This window comes from Onychostruthus taczanowskii, unplaced genomic scaffold, assembly GCF_017590055.1.
Source record: "Onychostruthus taczanowskii isolate IOZ18803 unplaced genomic scaffold, ASM1759005v1 scaffold60, whole genome shotgun sequence".
In the NCBI taxonomy this organism is placed as follows: Eukaryota; Metazoa; Chordata; class Aves; order Passeriformes; family Passeridae; genus Onychostruthus; species Onychostruthus taczanowskii.
This window is the reverse complement of record NW_024503680.1, coordinates 59,680-83,516: the sequence shown is the minus strand read 5'-3', so window position 1 is coordinate 83,516 and position 23,837 is coordinate 59,680. Positions and strand designations below refer to the sequence as shown.

The window sequence follows — 23,837 nt, the reverse complement described above, 5'->3', positions numbered from 1 at the left end:
ATGCCCAGCGCTCACAGGGATCTTCAGGGAGCCAGGCAGGGAACCCTGCAGCAAGGAGCCCGGAATAAGCGGTGTAGAGCACAACGGATGGGGTTTTATCAGCAGGACTTTTCCTCCCCCTGCTATCCATCCTTTTCTGGCTCAGTGACAGGAAAATCCCAGCTGCAATCGCCTCCGCCTGAAGACAGCCGGACCGGGTCTGTCCTGGTGGGTTTCAAACGGGAGGAAAAAGGAGGGGCCGAGGGTCAACCTTCCACGGGATTTTTTTTACCATGAGACAGCAAAGAGAGAAGGAGGGAAAAAACAACAACAAAAAAAAAAAAAAAAAAAAAAGGGGTGGGGGTGTCGAGGGGAGGACTGATAAAAGCAGGAATTGAAGCAGGGCAGACTGACCGTCGGTGCTCTGCTGCGCGCTCGGCGTGGCGCGGGGAGCGCCGCGGCCCAGCGGCAGCGCTCAGCTGCCAGGGCCCGCCCGGGCCGCGGAGCAGCAGGACGAGGGAGCGGCTCCTGGGCCTGGGCCTGGAGACCAGGACACCCTTCTGCTTCGGTAGGACCAAAGCCCTGAACCTTCTCAGGGCGTTTTCCTTGCGCTCCGCTCCCCGGCCGGAGCCGATCCCCGCTGCCTGCCGCGCAGCGCCGGCGGGATTCGCCTGCCTTTACCTCAGAGCAGTGCTGCAGATCTCCCTCGCGGGTCTGGCAAGCAGCAACGTTTTAAAACTCTCTTAGCTTTGTTATTTTACCATTTTGTTCTTCTGCATTTATTTGCTCCGCTTTTCTGTTCTACTCCAAAACCTTCTTTTCCGGGCACTGCCTGGGATTTAGGTTGTTTCGATTCTGTTTGGTGTTTCTGTCTCATCAATTTTATTAATTTTTTTTTTTTTTTTGCAAATTTTGCTTTTTCGTTTAGTCTACTTCTAAGTTTTTTTTCCCCGAAATTGTTTTAGATGTTACATTATCTCTCTTCACTCTTTTATTACATGATTTTAAAATTAACGACATACATTTCCTAAGCTGTATTTTTACAGTTTCAATCGATTAGCTATGTTATTTTATTCCCCTGTATACGTGCAGTAGCTAAAATTATTACACAATGTTAAAAAAAAAAAAATCTCAATTCTCTCGAAGCTTTCATAACTCCAGAAAGATATGGGATTGGATTTTGTCTGTTTTAGGACTGATAATATTTGTCTTCTAACATCAGACTGTAATTACTTTTCTGACTTGCCCTGTCAGCGTTTACTGTAGCACCTCACAAAACAAATCCTACATTGCACATATCCCATTGTCCAGTCTTCCATTAGTATTCTTAATAGTCTTTAATTTTGTGCGAGTTCAGCAAGCAATGGTTTCTTTACACAGTTAACAAGATACAAAATTCAGAGATCATTTCTGACTGCTGTTTGCAGCACCAGAATTTTTATTTTCCACATCAATTTCTACTCAATTCTAGCAATTTTTTAGACCCTGCAGTCACTGGAAAACGAACAATTTTATTGGTAGTTTTATTGCGGTTGTTATTTTCCAAAAAGGACTAATTTCTTTCTGTTGTCCAGATTGTTGTCTACTTTTTCCTGCTTTATTTCTCCATCTTTACAGCCCTCTCTGCTGCCTGTCAGCCACACCACGAAGGCAAAGGAGAGCTCACTGCCTTCTAAAGTGCCTTTGGTGCTGTGCCTGGAGATTTTGGAGTTTCTGGGCATCTTCTTAATGTGAGAAAAGCTCTGACCAAGGCAGGGAAAATCCTGCAGACTGGACTGTCGCCCTGCCTGCCCCTTTAAAATTCCAGGCATTTTATTTGGATAGGCTGAATTCTCTCATTTTCGCCACTTTAATCAGTCTCTTTCAGAAAGGTCTTTTGCAGCTTATTAGGGCTGGAGGGGGGTTTTTTGTCGTTTCGTTTTCGTGGTGGTTTGGAGCCTTTTTTGTTGTTGTTTTTAGTTGGGTTTGCTTTTTCTTTGGTTATTTGTTCTGGTTTGGGTTTTTTCCCCGAGAACGTCCCATGTGTGCTTTACAGATATCAGAGTTTCACTTCCCGATGCATTTCCCACTTCACAGAATAATTATTTTTTCCCCACCGAAGCAGGCTCAGAAAGCTTTCACAGCATTCTAGTTCAAATGCAAAAATACACAAAACCCAAAGTGTTTTCTCTAATTATCTTCCCTTTTTATTGTACATAAAAAAACCCCAATTCACTGAAAACTGAAGCATTTTGCTGGCTTAAATATAGATATTTTTTTCCTTTAGCAATCCTTTCAATATGTTGCACACACAGAAGCAAAGATACACATTAATCAGTCCCCAGTGTTTTAGACCTACTAAAACCCTTGAATAAATAATTAACAACTTGTTGATTAAGTGTGCATGCTCATGGAGAATATTTGCATAGAACAAATACTAACTCATTTTTAAAATATCAATAACATTCTTTAAAAAAAACAAATTTAATGGAAAAAACCCAAAGTAAGTGGAATAGTCATATTTTTTTCTTTCAATCAAATCAGACAATTTGTCTTCAAATTTCTTTACTCGGGTGGTTAAACTTTTATTTAATTTGCAACAAGTACATTGAATTTGAGTGATTAGGGAACAGAAGGCAGCACTCTCTTCAGGGAGCACTCACCTCAGCTTTTCCATTTGCTTCTCTCTGCATTTTGAAATGCTCATGCCATTAAAAAACGTCCTGGGATAATGAGAAAGACATTACATTCCAAATAGTATTGAATTAAGGACTGTGAATCCATTCAACAGGATAACTTTAACTGTTTAGCAAAATATGAAGTATGGGTTTTGTCCTGACAATAGAAATATCCCAGTTAAAAATGTCTGGGCGTGCATATCAGCCTCTTTGTATCTCCCTGCAGAGCAATATTTTAAATTAATTTTGCCATGAACTTTTCAAAAGTTCCCATAGCTGAGGCATTTCCTGCGCCAGAGGAGAGCAGCCCTGGAAGGTGGAGCTGTGCTCGGAGCAGCTGCAGGTCCCAGACCCAGCTGCTGGTGGCAGCAGGGACGTTCTTTTGGGGGAACACTCTGGGAAGGCTCAGCTGACAGAGACATCCCTGTTTTTTTGTGGGTGGAAATGTATTTGCTTGAAAGAAAAATTCAGAAAGTGGCCAATTCCCAGTGGGCCATAGTGAATCATCAGATTTAACATATGCTACCACATATTTATATATATATATATATGTATATATATATATATATATACACATACATAATGTAATAATATATGCTATTATTTATAAATATAATTATTGTAGGTATTATTTTTATATATATAAATAATATCTATGTATCTGTGATTTAAGATTGACACTGTGCTTTTAATCATTTACATGTTGAATTTCAAGGCTCGTTCTTTCAGTATATTCTTAAGATTTTGAAATGGACTGCTTCAATAGGTCTGATTCAATACCTGACACTCTGGAGGTATCTTTTATTTTCCATGACCTAAAGAGGTTTTAGAGATACCAAAATGTAAGATATAAAAAACCCAAACCAATCAACCAACCAACAAAAACCAAAAAAAAATCCCAAAACGCCCCCCCCCAAAAAACTAATCCCAAAACCAAACAAAAAAAGCGAACAAAAACAAACCAAAAAAGAAAAAAAATTTAAAAAAAAAAAAAAAAAAAAAAAAAAAAAAAAAAAAAAAAAAAAAAAAAAAAAAACAACAAAAAAAAAACCAAACAAACTACTTGAAAATAAGTAAGTAGAGAGGCAGGTCAAGTTGGTAAGAAAACTGGAATGCCATAAGTGTAATAGCAACATCTTTGTTTTCACGATTGTATGAGTCCCCAGAATTCCAGAGTTGAAGTGAACGTCCACACTTGAGCACAGCTTCAGACTGGTAAGATGATAAATAAAACTGAAGTTCTAATCATTAGTAAGCCCATAACACAAACAGTGATGTAATATCCAGCAATTTTGCTTAGAAGCTGTACTTCTTAGAAAAAAAAAAAAAAAAACAAACTTAAAAATAAATTTTCTGTCGTAGAAAAGCCAAAGACAGAAGTTCTAAAGTACAGTTGTTACTGAACCAGAATGGTCCAAATCCTGGAAAAATTTTGGACCTGGTTTCTACTTCTGGCAGCTTCATCCCATTAGAACTTTGTCATCGTGCTTGAAAACTCATTTTTCACCCCATTCTCATTCCAATCCTGCCAAGCACATTCAGGAACTGAGACACCCTCCATTTTCCCATTGAAATTCCAGGAGTTGAGCTTTGAGTCTCTATTTAGACATAAAAATTTTCAATTTCTTTGGTTTGCCCAAGAGTTTTCCAATAAATGAGTGGTGTTCTTGGAGTGCCTTCCAGACACTGCCACACCAATCTCAAATGAATATCCCCCCTCCTACTGAAGTTGCTCCAATTTTCCCACTTGAGAGCTCCATTTGCACTTTGACAGCCCTTTTCCACATCAATCCCAAACCCTTTTGCATTCCTGCTTCCCAGAACAGCATTTCTCAAATGCGCAACACACATTTTTTTCCTTGGGTGTTTGTCCATCGTTACTTTGTTCTTAGAATGTTTGTTATTTTCCTGTGGGCAGTTCATCCATTAATATGCCACTTGCAGAAATTTGTCTTCATCCTTACTTCCCACTTATTGGCTACACATGGATTTTCCTCCTTCCGTGGAAAAGCTGTGCCTCACAGAGCTTTGTAGACAGTCCAGATCTCTCACTGACCTTGCACAGATAGCCAGGATTGCTCCAATGATTTCCTTCCATATGGCACACAACATCCAAGTGCCTCATAATCACAAGTACACACACTACTGCATGTACCTGACACGAAACACAACTTTGTATCTCACACCAGGATTTTCCACACACAGACAAGAGCAATGCAAATAACCTTATTCTTGTTTTCTTTTCCCTCATTTCTAGTGGAGGCACACGAGCACAGCAGATAAAGTTTGCAGCTTCTCCATGTGAATGCAATGGCTCTGAGTGTTCTTAAATGTCTGTGCCACAGTTATTCTAACACAACCTTGCCAGGATGTGGAAGGAGTGTCCAGAAACCTCTCTTTCTTCCCATAAGCAGCCAGAAAGGTCTCCCCTCCCTGCCACTCAGCACTCTCAGCTGGGACAGGCAAACATGTGTCATCAATATGCAAGTGGTGCCCTCAAGAAGAAATTGTGTTCGCAAACCAAGATTAATTTGAGTCAGACTCTCTCATTGAGGTTGTCAAGGACATAGGCAGGGATAAAAGTAGGATATTTAGAAACCCCATTACACATACAACACAAATGAAAGACTTTTAGCATTCTCTTTTAAATTTAATCCTTCAGTCATTGCCCCTTCAAGTTTCCCTTCAGCAGGTGTGTCTGCCATAAGCTAAGCAGGAATTCCTCCCTTCTCCATGGATCCAAGGGGAAGCAGGGAGCCCCTCGGGGGCTCTGCCCCAGCATCCTGATCCCAGGGTACAGCTGTGCTGTATCAGAGCCAGCCCCATGACCTGGAGCAGGGAAGAAACACCCAGGGCCCCAGCAATAGAACATCCTGGATTGATCACCACGAGCAGCACAGCTGCACCCCATCTCCTGGGTATGTAGTGCACAGCAGGAGCCTCTGCCAAGCGCACAGCTCCTGCTCCTCACTCTGCTTCCATCCTCAGCAAATAGGTAACCACATGGACCTCAGCACCTCTCCTGGCTCTGTCCTCTGACTGTCAAGCAAGTTGCTTAAAACGGATCAGCGGGAGCAGCCAGACAGCAAATTCATTCTGTTTTTACCACCAGATAGAAACTGACCATTGTAGTTAGTTATCACATTAACCCATGGCCAGAAGGATTGTTGTTGCCCAAAGGATTTCAGAGGCGAATCCACTATCAACCTCCACCAGTCACAGACCAAATATTCTATTAAGAAAAAACAACTTCACATTTTAGATGTCTGGATTGTAACATAAAAGCTGATTTGTTTCTGAATGTACAAATAGAACAAACCCCAAAACAACAGAGGCTTCAAAAGGAATACCAACAGGAAGTCTCACATATCCATGTCAGCAAAGCCTGTATCTAGTCATGAACTGGAAGAGAGGAGAAGGACTTGTCAAAAAAGTAATGTCTTACAAGACAAAGCAAGCTCTTACAAGATAACAAAGGGATAAGTATTTAAAATAATAATTTCTCTGGAAAATGAAAATGAAGCAGCAATAGCTTGACAGCTTCCTCTTTCATAATATTCCAAGGCACTTCCCTGGTTTCCCTTCTTACATGCTCACCCTTCTACAGACAGTTCCACAGAGCTAGAAATCATCATATTTTAGATTTCCCCCAGATGAGCTAGAAAGACTTAAACATGCAGAAAATGAGGAACAAGAGAGACCACTTCAAGAATGTTTTTTTTTTTTTAAATCCCCTAAATCATAGTGTGAAGGCATGAGTACATTTTCAAGCAATCAGAGTCCTGTCCCTCAACTCCAAACAACCCTGGGACCAGGAACACATGTCATTTCAAAGAGACAAAATATTATAAAAGGTTGATGGTATTAAAACAAAGTACTAGAATTACTTAAAAACAGGAAACAAAATGAAACTCCTCAGAGACAGCTTAAATTCCAGGCCGCACCTTGAAGGAAAGCTAAATAGCCATCTCAGATTAGGTGCTAATTGTTAAACTTGTGAAGCTGGGTGAGATGCTTTCAGTAAGGCAGGGAATACCCAGGTAATTATCACTGACTTAATGGCCCTGTGGATAATTAAGCCGCATGGATCCAAGCCCTGTTGATAATTAAGCCGTTACACGGCCATTGGCTTGACTCAAATCCTAGCTAAATTTTGGAGTAGAAGGTGGAGGACTTGATTAAAGATGACTTGAGTGGAGGAAGGAGATTATTTGGCACAGTCAAGGTCACTACCTCTGCTTGTAATGAAAAATGAACAAGCTGCACAGTAGAGCCATGTGGATAACCAACAAACTGGAAGAGAAGTAATTTATATTTAGCAGTTCTACAGGCTCAACCTGTTCACCTGAGCTGGGAGATTATTAAGAAGTTACTTGCTCATCCAGGCACCTCTCAGGAGGGAAAAAGAAAGTAAATGCATTTTTCACAATGAAGAAGAAGGTTTAGAAGGATTCAGTTTCTAGAAATTGAAATAAGACAAATTTAGATCAATAAATTACTAGAGATGTTATCACTTGGTTCAGTTAAGCCTGAATTACTGAAATCTAGGCAGGGTCTCTAGTGAAATAAATAGGGCAGGAGATCTTTCTCCTTTTCAATGCCTTTATTAAAGAGATTCAGCTCAGGTGGGGAGAAATCGACGGGTCGCGCCCACGCCGCCGCTGTCCCCAAGAGTGGCACAGAGGAGGAGGGTGATGCAGCTCTGTCCGCTGGTCTGCAGGCAGAGCTGGGGACTGCGTCCTCACGGGAGATTCGCAGATTCCTGCTTTTCGGGTCCCCAACACTTCGGGTCCCCTCCTTAGTGAACATCCTTTTACGTCAGGGTGTGAAGCAAAAAGGATCCAAGCAGGTACTGGACTTCGCGCCCATCCTTAGACATCACCTAGGGTCCCCTAATTCTATATTGGTTCGTTGTTTTTAGGGGTTTTCCTAGAAAACGGGAAAATTTTGGAGCAGTGCATTCCTCATCTGCATACGTGGTCTCAGGCCACTCCTATTCTCCTGGGCTGCGTGTCCAGGTGTAGCTCAGGGAGGACAATGGCTAAATCACCAACCATTGATGGGCAATTAGAGAAGAACTCTTAACAATTAAGCTAATTTAACAGCAACCGGTCCAACCGGTTTTAGCTCTGTAACCTTAAACAAAAATAGATAACTTTTTATTCATAACATCTAGCCTGTCCTGGAAGAAATCAGACCATGTGATCCCAATGGTTTTGTTTGCTTTTGCAAGCTGCAGCTGCATTACAGCTTTTCCCCGTCCTAGGTATTTAGCTGCACTTTATTTATCCAGTCCTGTTTTGGGGATTTCAGGCTACTTTCTCGATGTTTCTCTAAATTATGGGTTCAGTAGTCTCTTCTAAATCCATTGCAAACACAATAATGAGCACAATAGCTCTGGTACAGGCCACATCCCTGAAACCATTTACAAGAGCTACATTGTTCATCCCCATTCCTGCAAACAGGCTTTAGAATTCTTGATTCCCTGGGCCTTTTCCACCTGGGTAGAAACCAGTTTGCATCAGAGTTACTTCTTTAGAAGTTAGTTCTAAGTATTTCTCTTACTAATCTATTTCTGGTTTTAAGATTCACTCCATCCTCAATTGTGGCATCTGACATCTGTATGGAAAGTGAGACAAGGATCCAACCCTTGATGGGGCTTTATATGCACCATCACAACTGGATGGTTCCTGGGAGGGCAGATTTGTCTGTTTTGGGGACTCTTTTTGAATCTGTGTTAGTTTTGAATATGAGAAGTGTCAGAGCAGACTGACTGACAGACATCTAATTAATTCCTAAATCTCCCTGACTTTGGAGACTGAATAACTCTATCCAGGCAAGGATTGCAGTGCTTCCCTACTCTGCATGTGGCAAAGGTTTCCCTTTTGTCTCCTCTGAACCTTTTCTCCTGTAATTCAAACCTCAGCTTGTTGTTCTCTCCATCCTGAACAAAGAACATAGCGTCTGAGCAGGGATGGCTCCAAACAGGCAGCAGGAGAGAGGAGAACAAGCAGAGTCATTTATCCTGAATTCTAGAGGCTGTGCTGGACAAGTTTTTCTTCGAAGAGGACTCTTCCTTTTCAGTCTTACCATAGTTATCTCTGAAAGCCAGTTAGTCTGGGTTCCTCACTGCCATAAAGTGTGATTCCCACCTTCTCGCCTGAAATTTGAGCTATGATAGCACAGAGAACTCAGCTGAAGATCCTCCAGAGGGAAATTTGTTTTCTTCATTTCCAGCCTGTCCAAGCTCAAATGGTTTTGGTCTAAACAGTCTGACATATGCCTGATTACAGGGACTTGATAAACCAGCATAACTGTGAGAGAAAAATACACACAGGATGGTTTGAAAGAGTGTGCTAAACTGTCCCCTCCCTCACATACACACACACACAGAGTTAAAAATGGTTGCATTTATATTTGTGTACACAATAATATATACGGCATCTGTAAATCAGGGATTTTAAATATATGCAAGCCCAATTATGCCTGTCATTGCATATTCCTGCATTTGGCAAATGTTTTTATATAGTCTGACCTTCCTAACTGCTCTGTAGGCATCGAGGAGCCCCAAAGATTTGGGAGATCATAGGAAGGGTTGATGTAAAAAAGGGAACTTTTGCCTGTGGAGTATAAGGAAATTTGGTGTAAAGCACAGGACCACTGGAGGTGTTGCTGGATCACCTTTTATCTCAAGCAATTATTATTTGCTGGCATTCATTCTGACTTGCACACATTTTTGCTTCACGTGGGTGACCAAAATTGGACATGATTCTCTAAATGAAAACCAGGATGTGGATAAAATCTTGAACACTTTCATATTTCAGTTTCAAAATACCTCTCTAGACACACCCTAGAATTCAATTGCCTTTTTATGCACAGCTGCATCATATTCTCTCTTTTGGTCATGCTGTGAACAATACAGCCGGTTCTTCTCCTATAATTTGAAATCCAGAAGTCGTTACCTTCAGAAATTGGTGGCTTTTTGCTCTCAAGTTGAAGTGTTTAAATGTAACCTCTGCACTGTTGTATCTCATTCAGTTTCACTGCTTCATTCCTCGGGATTATCCAGCTGGAGAAGCTGAGGACAAAGGTAGGGAAGCAATAAAAGTGTGCAAAAGAAAAAGAACTAAATACATGGCAGGCAAGAGAAAACTGCTAAAAGGGAATTCTGTCAAAAGTAACAGGGCACAGTGGATGGCTGAAAATGAAAGAAAAAAAACCCAGAAAATAGGACTAGAAAACTGAAATAAAAGGAGCAAGAAGGGTAGATGGAGTTCAGTAAGTTTAAAAAATGTTAAAGGTAGAATTGCAGAGAAACAGCATATTACATCAAACACTACAGAATTCTCTCTGATGCACTTCTGTCTGCACAACACAATTCATTTTAGTGAACTGATTGTGGGGTCAGTATAGGGGAGCTAGAGAAGACACAGTGCCTCTTGGACCAGGCCCCTGTACTTGAGAATGACAAAAAGATACACAAAAGACCAGACAGATCTGGAAGAAAGAACCAAAGGAAGGAGAATGAGCTGAGAGAAGGCCTCCAATGCCACTTGTCAGTTTTACTTTGGTCAATAGTATGTTACAGGCTTTTTTTTCAATTTGAGGGTGAAAAGGAGCAGAAATCTAGATGTAACTCACTGGCATCCCATAGAAATCCCAATCCTAGAAATTAATGTAATTTTTTTTTCCTTCTATTTAAAAACAAGTGAAGATGACACCATTTTATACAGATGAATAAGAATTTTAACCCATTTTATTAAAAGGGAAACTGAGTTCTTTCAGATACCTAGCCACTGCAGGGTGGAGTTTAGTGTCCTGCCATCCCACTATGCTCCAAGTGAGGGTCTTGCACAGGCAGGAATGTCCCTGTCTGGCAGCATCTGAGCACATGGATGAAATCCCTGACTTGCAAGGTGTGTAAAAACCAAGCTTCACTTGCAGCTCTGTCTCCAGGGTCATTCCTGGGGAGCCTAAGGGAAATTATGTGGGTTGGAGGCGAATATTAGTTGGTAGCTTTAAATATAGATGTATTAGAGGAAAACTAAAAATAGCCTCAATTGTTACCCTTAAAAGAAAACAGACTTGGACCTAATTTTGTTTGGAAGTCTGAAAAAATTTCAATTTCAGCTACGGACATGGCTGTCTCCATAGACAGCACATGGATCAGTTTTAACCACATGGAGTTTATATTTAGACCCAAGCACCATAGCTGAGTGCTTTACATTTTTTAAAAATGAGCCAAAATGCAAAGGGTAGGACATGAAATAATGAATGAAGTGTGAGACTGGAACACTCTTGGAACCTGCTTTCCACAACCACGGGCAATTTTTTATGAGCAAATCAGAAAAGAGAAGTTACAATGAAAGATGCCCAGAAATAAGTACACAAATGGGATAATCCAATAGTGACATTTATCCTGGCTCTTGGATAACAAAAACCAGATATTGGAATCAATAATCTTTGACTGAGAAATAAGGAATTGTGTTCAGAACAAGCAGAACATCTCTTGCAGTTTGTGTAAATGCATTTGTGCAATGATTATGGTAGTTAGGTGTACAAGTTAACCCGAATTCCTGATTCAATGTCAAAACCCTGTGGGATTAGCACTGAACTGCTCATGGCTTCCAGAACAGCTGAATTTGGCAGAACTGGGGTAATTATAACCCCAGTGACCTGAGCTAATGAAACACAAACCCTGCAGAGATATGTCCATGCAAGCACTGGGGCTGGCAGTGGTCATGACATTTCTCTCCAGGCAATGTAGTGGTATTTATTATCCTGCATCTCTCTGTGCTGCAGAAAAGAGGAAAACTGGGAGTATTTTAAGGGTTTCCATTATGATCAGTAGCAGATGGGGATACATGGGGTATCTCCCAAAGGGAAAAACCTAAAAAAAAAAAAAAAAAACGAACCTGCACTGAAGGTCAAGTGGAAGGGATGGATGTGCACACAGAGACCTCCCTTACTGGGAAATAGCTTTCCCCTCTCCTGGCAAAGTCACTGAAGGTGAAAAGATTAGAAAACATTTCGAAACTGGGCTTCATGAGCAATGCCAGAGAAAGCCTTCATCTGAGTCTGCAGGCTGAGATGCAGGCTGTATAAAACAACCTGCTTGGATCCTCCTCCAACAGCATCAACGGTGGCACAGCTGCCAAGTGGAACTTGAGTAAAACATTAATAGATCCAAATGCTGAGGAAAACATAGTTCCTGGTGTAGAATCATAAAATCATAGAAGCACAGAATGATTTGGGTTGGAAGGGACCTTAGAGATGATCCAGTGCCAACCCCTGTCACCTCCCACTAGACCAGGTTGCTCCAAGCCCCGTCCATCCTGGCCTTGGACACTTCCAGGGATGGGGCATCCATGTACCTGCAAAATAAGAAATTCCTTTCAATTTGTTCTTTTGGACGTGCTCAAGAATTTGTGTTTTGCAATTGGATTTGAAGAGCATGAAAATGGTCTAAGAACTAAGACCAGAACACAAGAGGGGAACAGGAACATGCTGGTATTTCCCTTCTCATGCTTCCTAGGATCCACTTCAACACGTGAAGGGCAGACCCCACCCTAACCCAGCTGGAATCGAGCATGCGTTGAGTGTATTTCCAATCTGCAGAGTCACATTTCCATATTAAGGTCTCACTCAACTTTCCTCTTATTTTAATAGTGTAGGAAAAAAGGCAGATGTGCTGGGTGGGGATGGCAAAGAGCTGTCCAGGGGGGCATGGGAGAACATGGGGAGGGGATTGAGGAGTTCAGGTGTCCACCCAAAACCCAAAAACTCTCTGCAAGGTCTGGCCCCGTCACTGTTCTCTCAGGGGTGTATGGCAGGCCCACACCAAAAAGGGGCACTGAGATTATCAGTCCAGTCCTCCAGCACTGAGTGAAACAACTGAAATTCAGCGAGATTCGGGTCAGAATCCAAACAGAGCCACCAACAGAGTTCTGTGGTGGCACAATTTCAATTGTACAATTTCCATAAATTTCAATTTAAATTATTTTGTGGTTTAAGGAGGAGTAATAGCTATTTCTTTGGTTTTCCTCATGTGTTTTCACATCTTTACAGCCCTAGAAAAGCACCTATCTTTTCTGTGTATATTCTGTGCAGTCAATCCTAAGCTGTTAGGAAACTTCCAAGGCGGAGGAAGCCCTGTGGCTGGGTCAGGAGAGCTCTGCTGGGGACACTGGTGATTCCCATTTGTCTCAGGGCGATCCATTCCTTTCCCTCCAAGTCCTCCTTAACACACCATTTCCCTTTTTACTGGTATTCCTTTGCTGAAACCTGAGGATTGAGGTGGGATTGCTCTGCAGACTGGATAGGATGGTTCTAGGTGACCATGCAGTTCCCTCAGGAGGTCTTCAGTCACCCCATTAACTTCCATGTTTCATTTCCCAAATTTTTCAGTCTCTCACCATCTAAAAATCTCAACACTTCTCAAGGCAGCCACTAATTCCTGGTTTTTTTCTTGCATTCCCTTTTTTTCCTGTCCTCTCCTATGGTTTAGTGGGCATGGTACGGTTTGTTCAAAGGTTGGACTTGGTGATCTTGGAGTTCTTTCCCAGCCTTGATGATTCCAGGATCCTTTTCAAAGCAGCCCAGTGAAGATTCACTGAGTGCTGTAAAATGGTTTTCTGTATTTTATAGGCCTTTGTTCACATACTTTACCAACTCATTTTCCCAAGCAGCTGTTTTCAGCTCTATATAAAGATGCTGATTAATTTGAATCAACCTGAAGTTGTCAGAAAATCTGTCTAAGAAAATTTAAACTTGTCCCTCTACAGTGTTCATGGCAGACTTTTTGCTTTAATGTCTGACACTCTTCACTCAATTCTGGATGAAGATGAATCTCTGAACAGAGTGAAATCAGCTGTGACAAGAAATGAGTTCTCCTCAAAAGTTTAATATACATGGGTGTTTCCAAGCAAACCAAATTTCTATGAAAACTTTTAATATGACACTACAAAAAAAAAATTACTAAAAAGAGAAAAATGTTTCCCATCTTCCAAATTTAAATTCAGGAAACACGTTTGTGAAAGACAACAATTGGGGTAAAGATTAAAATACTTTATTTACATATTGAATATAACAATCCAAAGCAGAGAGGCAATGGCACAGAAAAGGGTACTGTGATCTCTGATGACAGTCAACAAACTTTCAAATGTCTGCCTTTGTTTTGGTTTTAAATAAAATTCTGTCATTCCCGTGACAATCAAGGCCCCTGCAACATGTTAACTATTTCCTTACATAATTTGCTAAACTGCAGCTAAAGTTCACTGCTTAAATTTCATCGCTGGGCAAGACCAAGTCTCCAGAACCAAAAATTAAAGTTCTCTTTGCTCATTTTAGTAACATTAGGGAAATTGGAACTCTCCTCTCAAGATTTCACTATTAAAGCTACTTATTCTAAATTGTTAGGGGCTCAAAAGGAAAATAAACTTTTAAATGTAAGTGCTCAGAGAGAAACAGATGTGAAGACAGCTAGAGGTAAGGAAAATAGTTTCATTGCTTTAATCAGCCTTTGATGAGTCCCAGAAGGAAAATAATGGGCAAAATGGAAAAGTAAACCTCTCTTTAATGTCAGAAAAAGAAAACAAACTTAAGGAAGGGTTTTGCAATATGATGCAAAAGAGGGAACCCAAGATTAGCCATAGTATCATGGAATATCCTGAGGTTGGAAGGACCCACAAGGAACATCAAGTCCAACTTCTGGCCCTGCATAGACACCCCAAAAATCCCACCCTGTGCCTGAGAGTATTGTCCAAACATTCCTCGAGTTCTGGCGGGTTTGGGGCCATGAACACCTTTTTACTCCAGCTCTGATTCCACTTTTCTCCTCCTTCATCCCTCCATGAGCTCAGCCCTCACAGACTCCGCTGCCCCAGGGAGCGTTGCTTTTCCAGCCAATGGACAGAATTTTGCAGAACAAATGCATATTCCCCAAATATGTGCAATTTCCAGGTTCAAACACTCACCCCAGGGCTGTACAATCCCTACCACCCAAGTGCTTGTGATTAAAAACCCCCATGTGCACCAGGGTTCAAACCAAGCCAGGTTTGCATTTCCACCCCAGCCGTGGTTCAGGTGTTGCTGTTTGAAGTAAACAGATGTCAGATGTAAAATTTTACTGTTTGCTCAGACAAAATCACATCCATTAGAAATTTTACTGAGATAAAGACAAGGAAATACAACAGAAACAACATTTTGGGGCGGAACTGGGGGCAGGCCAACATGATATCCATCAGGCAGCTTTGTGCCAGCCAAAATTCCGGGTGGGCAGCACACAGTGACCTGAACACCACAGGTATCTTACAGAGCATATCCTGCAATGAGGTTAAAAAGTTGATTTAAAAACTAAAATCTGCAGCATGAACACCACTATGTGCAAAGCAAAACAGCTTCCAGCTCACAGCTTGCTCTTGTCATTCCAGCTCAGAGCAGGGAAATAATTAGAGCCCAAATGTCTCCATCCACCTGCCACAGACAAGCCCTCTGTCATGGAATTTTGGAATAGATTGGGTTGGAAGTGAACTTAAAAGGTAATTCAGTCCAACTCCCCTGCCATGAGCAGGGACATCATCTAAATCAGGTTGCTCAAAGACCCTCCAATCTGACCTTAAATGTTTTCTGGTATTGGGCATGACCACCTTCCTAGAAAACCTTTGCCAGTGTTTTATCACACTCACCATAAAAAAATTCTTTATTTTCTTTAGGCATAAATCTGAAAAATCAGGAAACTTTAATGTATAGCAGGCCAAGATTTTTAGGCAATATATTATATTTGACCAACTGTATATTTGGAAAACATAGACAAGCTTTTGGGCACACAAGTCATTATTTAGTTCTTGTATGAATTGTAAACATCTGCCTAGAATATGAGCATCACCAGGAATACTCAGGCTGGTAACATCTGTTAGATGAAAAGAAGCTCCAGTTGTGAGCTGTGAATGGTTATGACCTAGTGGCTATTTAGACACGTAGGTATGTGTTAGAGCAGTTTTTAGGAAGCATCAAGAAATCTCAGTAAGGTCTGGACTTCTTTTGTAAAAGGAGATGGGGAAGAGAAAATAAAAGGGCAACTCTTCTGAAGATAAGAAAAACATGGGGGTGGGATCCTGACCTAGCAAATATTTTCACATACTCTCATTATAAATGGGCAATTGCCCCAGGTGAGGGCTGAGCTTCTGTACAAGAGTTTGCAAGATTAGAGTAGGTAAAGAATTAACACAGAAGTGTCACCTTGTTACTTTCCTAAACTGCAGCGACTGGAAATTCAAGCCCATTGTTTTACTATGGCAAAAAAAATTCTTATGGCAAGACTTGTTCCTTTTGGTTACTGGAATTTTTAGAGTCTTCTAAATAAGATGCACTTTCTTCTCTCAGATTCAGAATCAAATCAAAGCCTCTTCACATCTGATATGATAAAATTTGAATCAATTCATTCAAAGGAGACTCCTACCCACAGCCGTGACTGTTCCAGCCAGGGTCTGAACTTTCACATCTGCTTTGAATGATTCCAGCTGTGCAGCATTTCAGGCACAGCAGCACTGCCTTCCCAGAGGTTAATCCTCCCCTGTGAAACTTCAGGCTCAGACAGATCTCTTTCAGTTACAGCTCATGCAGATGTATAAATCACAAAGGATCCAGCACGTGCATCCCTGCAAATCCCAATGGAGCCCAGACAGATCCAGGAGTGAATTGTGGACTGTCAGAATGGTTTGGGTTGGGAGAGATCTTAAAGCCCATCCAGTTGCAACATGGACAAGGATACCTTCCACTATCCCAGGCTGCTCCAAGCCCCATCCAGGCTGGCCTTGGACACTTCAGAGATCCAGGGAGAGCCACAGCTACTCTGGGCACCCTGTGCCAGGGTCTCAGCACCCTCTGAGTAAAGAACTTCTGTCTCCAATCTAAATCTCTTCTAGTTTAAAAACCTTTGGCCTTGTCCTGTCACGTTCTGGATGGATAAGAAGTTGCTCTCCCCTTTTTTGATAAGGGCTGAAGGGGTTCTCATGTCTCCCTGGAGCCTTGTCTTCTCCAGGCTGAACCCCCCCAGCTCCCAGCCTGGCTCCAGAGCAGAGGTGAGCATCCTCATGGCACAGCTACAGCCACCAGTGGAAGCAGCCTCGATGCTCCCAGCACTGATTTGGCACAGGAACATAGTGTGCAGAACAGACAATTCCAGAACTGATTCCAGGCACTTGGAATTAGAAGCATAATACTGACCATCTCCCAGGGAGGAGTGGTCAGTAGGGCTACAGAAGCAGGTGTAGAACAGACTTGGTGTAGCAACAGTGACCAACTGAAGCCCTCCCAATGCAGAAACTCTTCATCTTTTAACTCCCCAGTAATGAAGTCATTACAACCAGATGAACGGCCCAAAACATTTCATTTCACTCACTCTTTTTTCTGCATCCAGCAACTTTTCACTGACACAAAGCTAACCATAAATCTGGAGACTGGCAGTGCCTCTGGGGGAACAAGGCTTCCATAACTCTGACACTGCAGAAAAATGATGCACATGGAAATAAAAATCAGCTTTGAAATACAAGAAAGTACAAGAAAAGCAGTCCAGGCTGGTGACATACTCTGTGTACCCTGCAGGGACTGTCACCTCAGGTGAATGGCCACACTCCACAGCTCAGGTCCTCCACGAGTATCCCCAAGTCCCAGACTTTGCCACATCTTGGAAGTTATTCAGTGCATAACCCCAAGGCACATAAACACTTTACAGCAGTGGCCTTTTATAACTCACATGAGTTATGGCTGTGATTTATATGGGATTAGAGCAGCCACTTGGAGGTGTAATAAAACAAGATGTTACTTCATGATTTATTTTTAAGACCAGAAAATTAACAGGAAACACAATTGGGGGGGGGGAGTTTAAATTGTCATTATTCTTTAATGTTTTATAGCACATTTTTGTAGCCAAGATTTCCTAGGAAACATTTGATGATGTGGTTGAGTTTCTGCCCTTGGCCATATAATAACCATTATAAAGCTCAGTTGGGAGGGCATTCACATCTTAGGGGAAATAAACCTTTTGAGAAAAGAATCAGGAAAAAATAACATCTCGGGGAGTTGTATTTGAGATAGCAAATACAACTTTAAGGGTTTTTTTGAGCAAATACAACAAAGAGTTTTTCCACTCTTAGAACTACAATTCTTAGGTATTCCAGTACCAGAGGAAAGGTGCTGGAAATAAAATAATTGTCAGAGATTTGTTGCTAAAGCTGAACGTGACAGAAAACCATTGCTGAGGTTCATATCCCTGCATCACTTCTGCAGGTTTTGACCAACTTTGGTTTTCATGACAATGGAATTTTTCCTCTCCACCATGGCAAGAAAGAACCTCTTCCTCAGCCTCCTGCTCTGCTACAGCCTGTTCAGGGCTGCTGACTCCCACTTGGTCATTGAGGAGAAGACAGAATGCAACGTGTCCAGGAGGAGCAAAATGGACCTCTCAGATCTTCCACCCATCTCCATAGTAGGTGAGTAAAACCTGCCCTTCGGTGCCAAATTAAGAACATTTGCAGGAAACACTGCTTTTGATTATTCTGAATTATTTGGATAACTTTCCTTGGCTTCATAGGACACAGAACTGTGGTGGCTGCAGCACCCAAGAATGACAATGTCGTAAACCTCAGTTTAGAGGGAAAAAAATACAATTTATTTCAGTTTTACAGGTTTCCCTTCAGCTCCCATCACACTATAAGCTTTTTTATATTGAAGAGAAGTGGTCTTGTGCTAATATGGGAAATAACCTTGCTTACAAAATCTTATGCATATGAGAAAAAAATAACGTAATGTGAGGGTTTTAAGGGTCTGCTCTTGTGGTAGAAAAATCAACAGTATTAACAGGCATTAATATAACCTCAGTTTACCTGACATTTAAACAGGGGAAGAAAAGAGCACTGCATGGGAGAGCCAGGGATCATTAATTTATCTGTCCAAGACAGGACCAACTCTGTCTCTGCAGTTACTGGCAGATGACCACCCGTCCTGTTTGGGAAGAGCCTCTGTGGGGGGATGCTTAACTCTTTTCTTCACAAAATTCTTTCCTTGTGTCTGCCTTAACTCTTTCCATGTAATTTACACCAACTTCTTCTCTCAAGAAACTCACGGGTGTTTGGAGATAATCAGCTACAGAACATTGATAACTGTGTCAAAATGCTAATAATTAAAAAAATAAACCTTATCTTGTTTAGGTCATTTCTGCACATTTTTAGGGATTTAGTTTAAAGCATTCTGGTTCTTACCTTGTTTCCTGTGTTTTCTCCATGCTCGTGCTCAGGACAACGGATCTTTAAGGAGAAACACTTGCCCCATACATACATTTCTAAAAAAATCTGAACCTCTGAATCCTGAGTTAACTCAGTGTTGTTTAACTGAGAGTTTAGCAGAGCTTGTGCTGTTCTGCAGCCTCCCAAGCTGTACCATTTCATGGTACTTGTGATCCTTGATGCCTTCACTCTCACAATTCCCATAACTTTTTTATTTCCTATTAAAATCAGGGCTATAAAATACAATCCCTTCAGCTGATTTCTCCATGTCACAGAAGTGAGCCCATGCTTTTGATATGGCAGACAGGCTAAGTGTAACACATTTCTCCCCACTGCTTCTTAGAGATGCATAACCCTAACTTACAATTATACAAGAAAAATAAATGAAACCCCCCAAACCAGCTCAAAATATTTGTTCTTCATTCTGCAACTCAGTAAATCCTAGCAATTGGAAAATATTAAAAAATACATTGATAGTGGATCCTGAAACAGATAAGGAGCTACCATTCACCAGTGGGGATATGGATGTTTTTTATCACAATCATCCATTACATACAGGTAGTGCTTATTCCAAAACTCACACACTCAGAATAAAGGTATCAAAATACCACAATAGCTTGGTGAGCTGGGAAGTGTCTCACATTTTAACAGTCTTGCTGTGTTAGAGCCCAAAACAAGCCCCAAAACAAGTAATGGAATTTACACAATTATAAATATCTAAAATTAGATATCATGACAAATATATAGAGGGACCAAAGTTACAGGCATGTGAATGAAACACCTTTGCAAGTAACATTATGTAAAATGAGATCATGGGGGGAGAAGGAACAAAGAACTGCAGAATGAAGGGTGGAATCACAGATGCAGAGTATATGCCAAATCAGCAGAGTTTTTGCTTGTGGAAAGCAGTGTACACTAGTTAATTCCTTCCAAAATTATGCATGTAGCACCACCTTTTAACAGAAGAAATTACGGAATTCTAAAGATTTTTCCTATTTTTGTTTATGTGACTACTGTGCATGAGCACCCCAATCTTTTCCACAGAGACCTTTAATTTTATTTCTTTGAAATAATTAATTGTTTGCATTTTACCAAAAAATGTGTAAAAAATCCCTCCTAAAATGTAAATATCAGTTGCTCCTCTGCTTCGCACAAGCAGCAGTGAGAGAGTTCAGACACTCTGAATTGAGATGCACATCACTGCAAAACATGCAGCAATGAGGTAGAAATGCAGGTTATCTGCCTCCTCTCACACAAAAATAGGATTATATTGTCAAAATAACATTCTGTAAAACTGATTCTGTATTTTGCTGTGCTATTCTCATTGAAGATTTAACTAGAAAATCCCAGAAAGTCAGCAGGAAAGAGGCAGAGAACAAGAAATCTTCCAAGGTAGGTGGTTGTTCAAAAAACTTTGTTGGATTAGAACAGTTTGTTACTTCAAGAGTTTCCCTCAGTGCATTCATCTGAAAGGCTTTTACTGTCATTCCCTGATTTAAATAATTTGCATACAGTTTAAAGCTCTAAATGTTGTAAAAATAGATGTGAAACAATAACAGTGGAAAGAAAATTAGAAGCTGTGGCTGCCCCATCCCTGGTCCAGGGCCAGGTGGGACGGGGCTTGCAGCAGCCTGGGATAGCAGAAGGTGTTCCTGCCTGTGGCAAGGGATGGCATGAGGTGGGCATTAAAATTCCTTCCCACCCAAAGAATTCCATAACTCTGAGTTTCAGAAGTGCACAGGGTGCCTGCAGCCACTGGGCTCCAGAGATCCCTCCCAGGTCTCAGGCACATGCTGAGCAACCCAAAATTTTCCACCTTTCCACATCCCCAGCAGAGAAACTGCACTCCTGGGGGAGATGGGAGGCCTTTTCCCACTCCCTGAACTGTGTGTGCAGGGGAGGATTCCCATGGATGGAGGATCTCTGGGGTCACGAGGTGGAGCATTGCCGAGTCACTGCCCTGCTCTCTCAGTGTCACAGCTCAGCAAACGAGACTGATAGGGAGTTTTCACTCATCTGGAAAGCTGGGAGATCCAAACAAAACACCTTAATTGGTTTTATTGATAACTTCACCATCTTGTGTACATTTTGGCACCCCTTTCTTCACTGCTGCCCCTCTTCTTCCTAGAGACCCTTTCCAAAGCTCCATCCATGGTCATCAAGGTCAAAATGAGGTTTGTCATTTTGCTCAGAATGTTGCTCTCAAGCCACCCTTTCCCATTTCCCAGCCCCACCATGCCTCTGCATTGCTAGCACAGCTCCCACTGCCACAGTCAGCTGCTCATTCCCCTAGAACCTCCCGCTGTTCACCACCCTCATTTCACCTGTCTATGAATTCTCATGTTTTTATCTTCCAGAAAAATGCTAAACGCAAGGTATCTCCAAAGCCAAGGCCCCCACCTGCTGCTAACTGTGTGCCAACCTTCAAAACCTGCAAGCCACACTTGAATTCCTGCTGTCACTACTGTGCTTTGTGCAAATGCCGAATCTTCCAGACGATCTGCCAGTGCCTGATGTTAAACCCCAAGTGTTAAGCCAAGTCAGAAACACAGCAAACCTTCTGTCTTTCATTAGCTTCTCAAGTGCATATTTCAAATTGCCCCATGTCTCTAGTAATCAAAATAGAGAGCTCTGAAGCTTGAATTTACCCCTCTTAAAATTTAATGGACAGTTGTTTTTATGGGGTTAATGTTACCACAAGCTGGATGTTATTTCAGGAAGCAGACAGGGAGATTGGCACTGATTAGGCATTTTTAGCAAAAGAGCTGTGTTTTATAATGAATTCTGGATTCCTGTGGGTTTGAGCTTTTATTTGAAGGATCGTATTAATGCCAGACTGCAGAATTATCTAACCAGCACCATAAAACCTGCCCCCATGGCATCCAAATGGCCACTAACACAGGACTGGTTAGGCCAGTGAGGGAATAGAGCTTGGTTTGCCCACAGGGACATCACCAGCTTTCAGCACAGCCGAAGTATCAGGCTGAAAATGCAGGGTTTAGGTTTAACTCCATTTTCACATATTCAACAAAAATCAGGAAAAGAATTTGTGTAGGTTATTCCACCTGCAAAGATGGACCCAAAGCTATAAGGACATTTTTTTAGTCATTCTCAGTTAAGCATTCACCTTCAGGGGTTTTGGTCATTCTGCCACCAGGGTACCTCCCAGGGGTATGACATACATATATACTATAAACCTAAATGTATCTGTGCCTTGGAATATAAAAAACAGATGCTTTTTTCTCCAGACATATCTGTAGGAATCAACTCTTCAGCCTTTCTCATCCTGCTGCCAAGGACACTGCATGTACAGAGCCCAAAAGCAGGAAGACATAGCTGGGACTTCGAGGAAGAAAGGAAAGATCAGCAAAAGATGAATGTATGTCCCACATGTACATCTTGAAGCAATCTGTTCCAAGGAATCAATTCTTTGCCCTTTCTTGCTGCAGGAACTCCCAGAACCATCTCCAAGGTTGAATTCAGGCAGGAACATCCAAGTGCTGCAGCAACCAGGGGAAAATAATACACCACATGCTGTATCAAGACTTAAGGCTCAGAAAGAGATGGCTGAAGCTCAAGGCAACAGAAGATTTCTTTCTTTTGTTCTTAAAGCTCTTTGTCTTAAATTTGAGGTATCCAAGATGGCACAGAAGGAAAACCCTTCTTGGTTAAACTCCCAGGAGAGCAAGGAGGGAGCAGACCCAGAAAATGTCCCTGACACTGAAGACTTTTTATTTGCCAGACTCCAGCTCTTGTTTTTTACCTCCTCTGTTCTGTACCTACTGTGTTTCTCCCCTGCTCCCTTACACTCTTTTTTCTTCTCTCCTACTTCCTTGTTTTTAGTGTTTTTTCCTTTGTCCAACTGCTACTCTTAGTTACCACAGGAGCACTCCAGGGCTAACCCACATCTCCTGTGCTCTTTCCACCTGCCTACACCAAGGTCCCTTTCAGTGCTCTTCGGCTTTCACAACCAGATTTTTCTGGCCATAAATTTATAATCCCAATCAGGAATTTTCTAATCCCCTGTGCAGGTCTAATTGAGAAGACAGTTGTTTACTGATTTATTTCTAAACACAGGTGAGGGCTACAAAAATCTTCTAGGCAGGAAAAGATGATACAGATGACACTCCAAAGGGGCTTAAGCCGTATAAAGGAGGGTAGGAGGGTTTTTTTAAATTCTAATAATCAGTCTAAAGCCCAGAACTCAAAACTAAGGTCAGATATTGACAGAAATTTTTGTTCATACTACATATATATATATATAGCTGTTGGATTAATCTAAGAAAGAGCCTAATGATGTCAGAATGTCATTGTGTTCCTTATCTTTTATAAGGCACATCAATTGGCATGTCTGATGCAAGCTTAAATTCCTGTAAATATACGTAAGTATGTCTTTTAGCCAGATTTCTTGGCTCTGGAATTCTTAAGCCACTCAGTTATTATGAAAAAGGAGATTACAAGGAAGAACAATACATCATAATGGATTTCACAATGTGGCTCCTTCTTTTACTAGACAAAGATTTATGTTCCATCAAAATTTTTCAAAATTTTCATAACCATAACAAACTGTTGTTGATTTGATGCCTTAAGTTTTAGCTTTAATATTTTTCAGATTCTGAACTGCATTGGTATATAACTCTGAACTTCATATAAAGTGTCAGCAGTTCTCCTCACAGCTCAGTCAGATAAAACAATCCTTTTCCAGCCCCAGAACCAAGGACACCACTGCAGCTTCAGGCCCAAAATGTGCAAACAACAAAAAGGCCCAAAAGGCCCAAAAAGTGCAAACAGCAGCAAATTGAGGAGAGCAGTCTGGGAGGATGGGACTGGAGAACCTGGAGCTGGAATTGAACAATTAACCCCAATATGGAAATGGACCAAAACTTATAAAAGTGTGAAAACTTGTGACCAGTGTCCA

The 23,837-nt window shown here is 41.5% G+C and overlaps 1 protein-coding gene across 3 annotated transcripts; it reads left to right on the top strand.

Annotated features, from left to right (window-relative positions):
* The first annotated feature begins 432 nt into the window (after window positions 1-432).
* LOC121343793 (agouti signaling protein) lies at window positions 433-23,546 on the top strand. Of its 3 annotated transcripts, XM_041419273.1 has the most exons (5): window positions 9,611-9,726; window positions 17,925-18,127; window positions 20,250-20,311; window positions 21,277-21,458; window positions 22,168-23,546. In XM_041419273.1, exons 2-4 carry the CDS (start codon window positions 17,947-17,949, stop codon window positions 21,451-21,453), a joined length of 420 nt encoding a protein of 139 aa, XP_041275207.1. In that variant the 5' UTR covers window positions 9,611-9,726; window positions 17,925-17,946; the 3' UTR covers window positions 21,454-21,458; window positions 22,168-23,546. The 3 variants fall into 3 exon arrangements, with proteins under 3 accessions (XP_041275205.1, XP_041275207.1, XP_041275204.1); XM_041419271.1 differs by lacking the exon at window positions 9,611-9,726 and adding an exon at window positions 433-547 and having other exon boundaries at window positions 21,277-23,546; XM_041419270.1 differs by having other exon boundaries at window positions 21,277-23,546.
* Window positions 23,547-23,837: the final 291 nt, after the last annotated feature.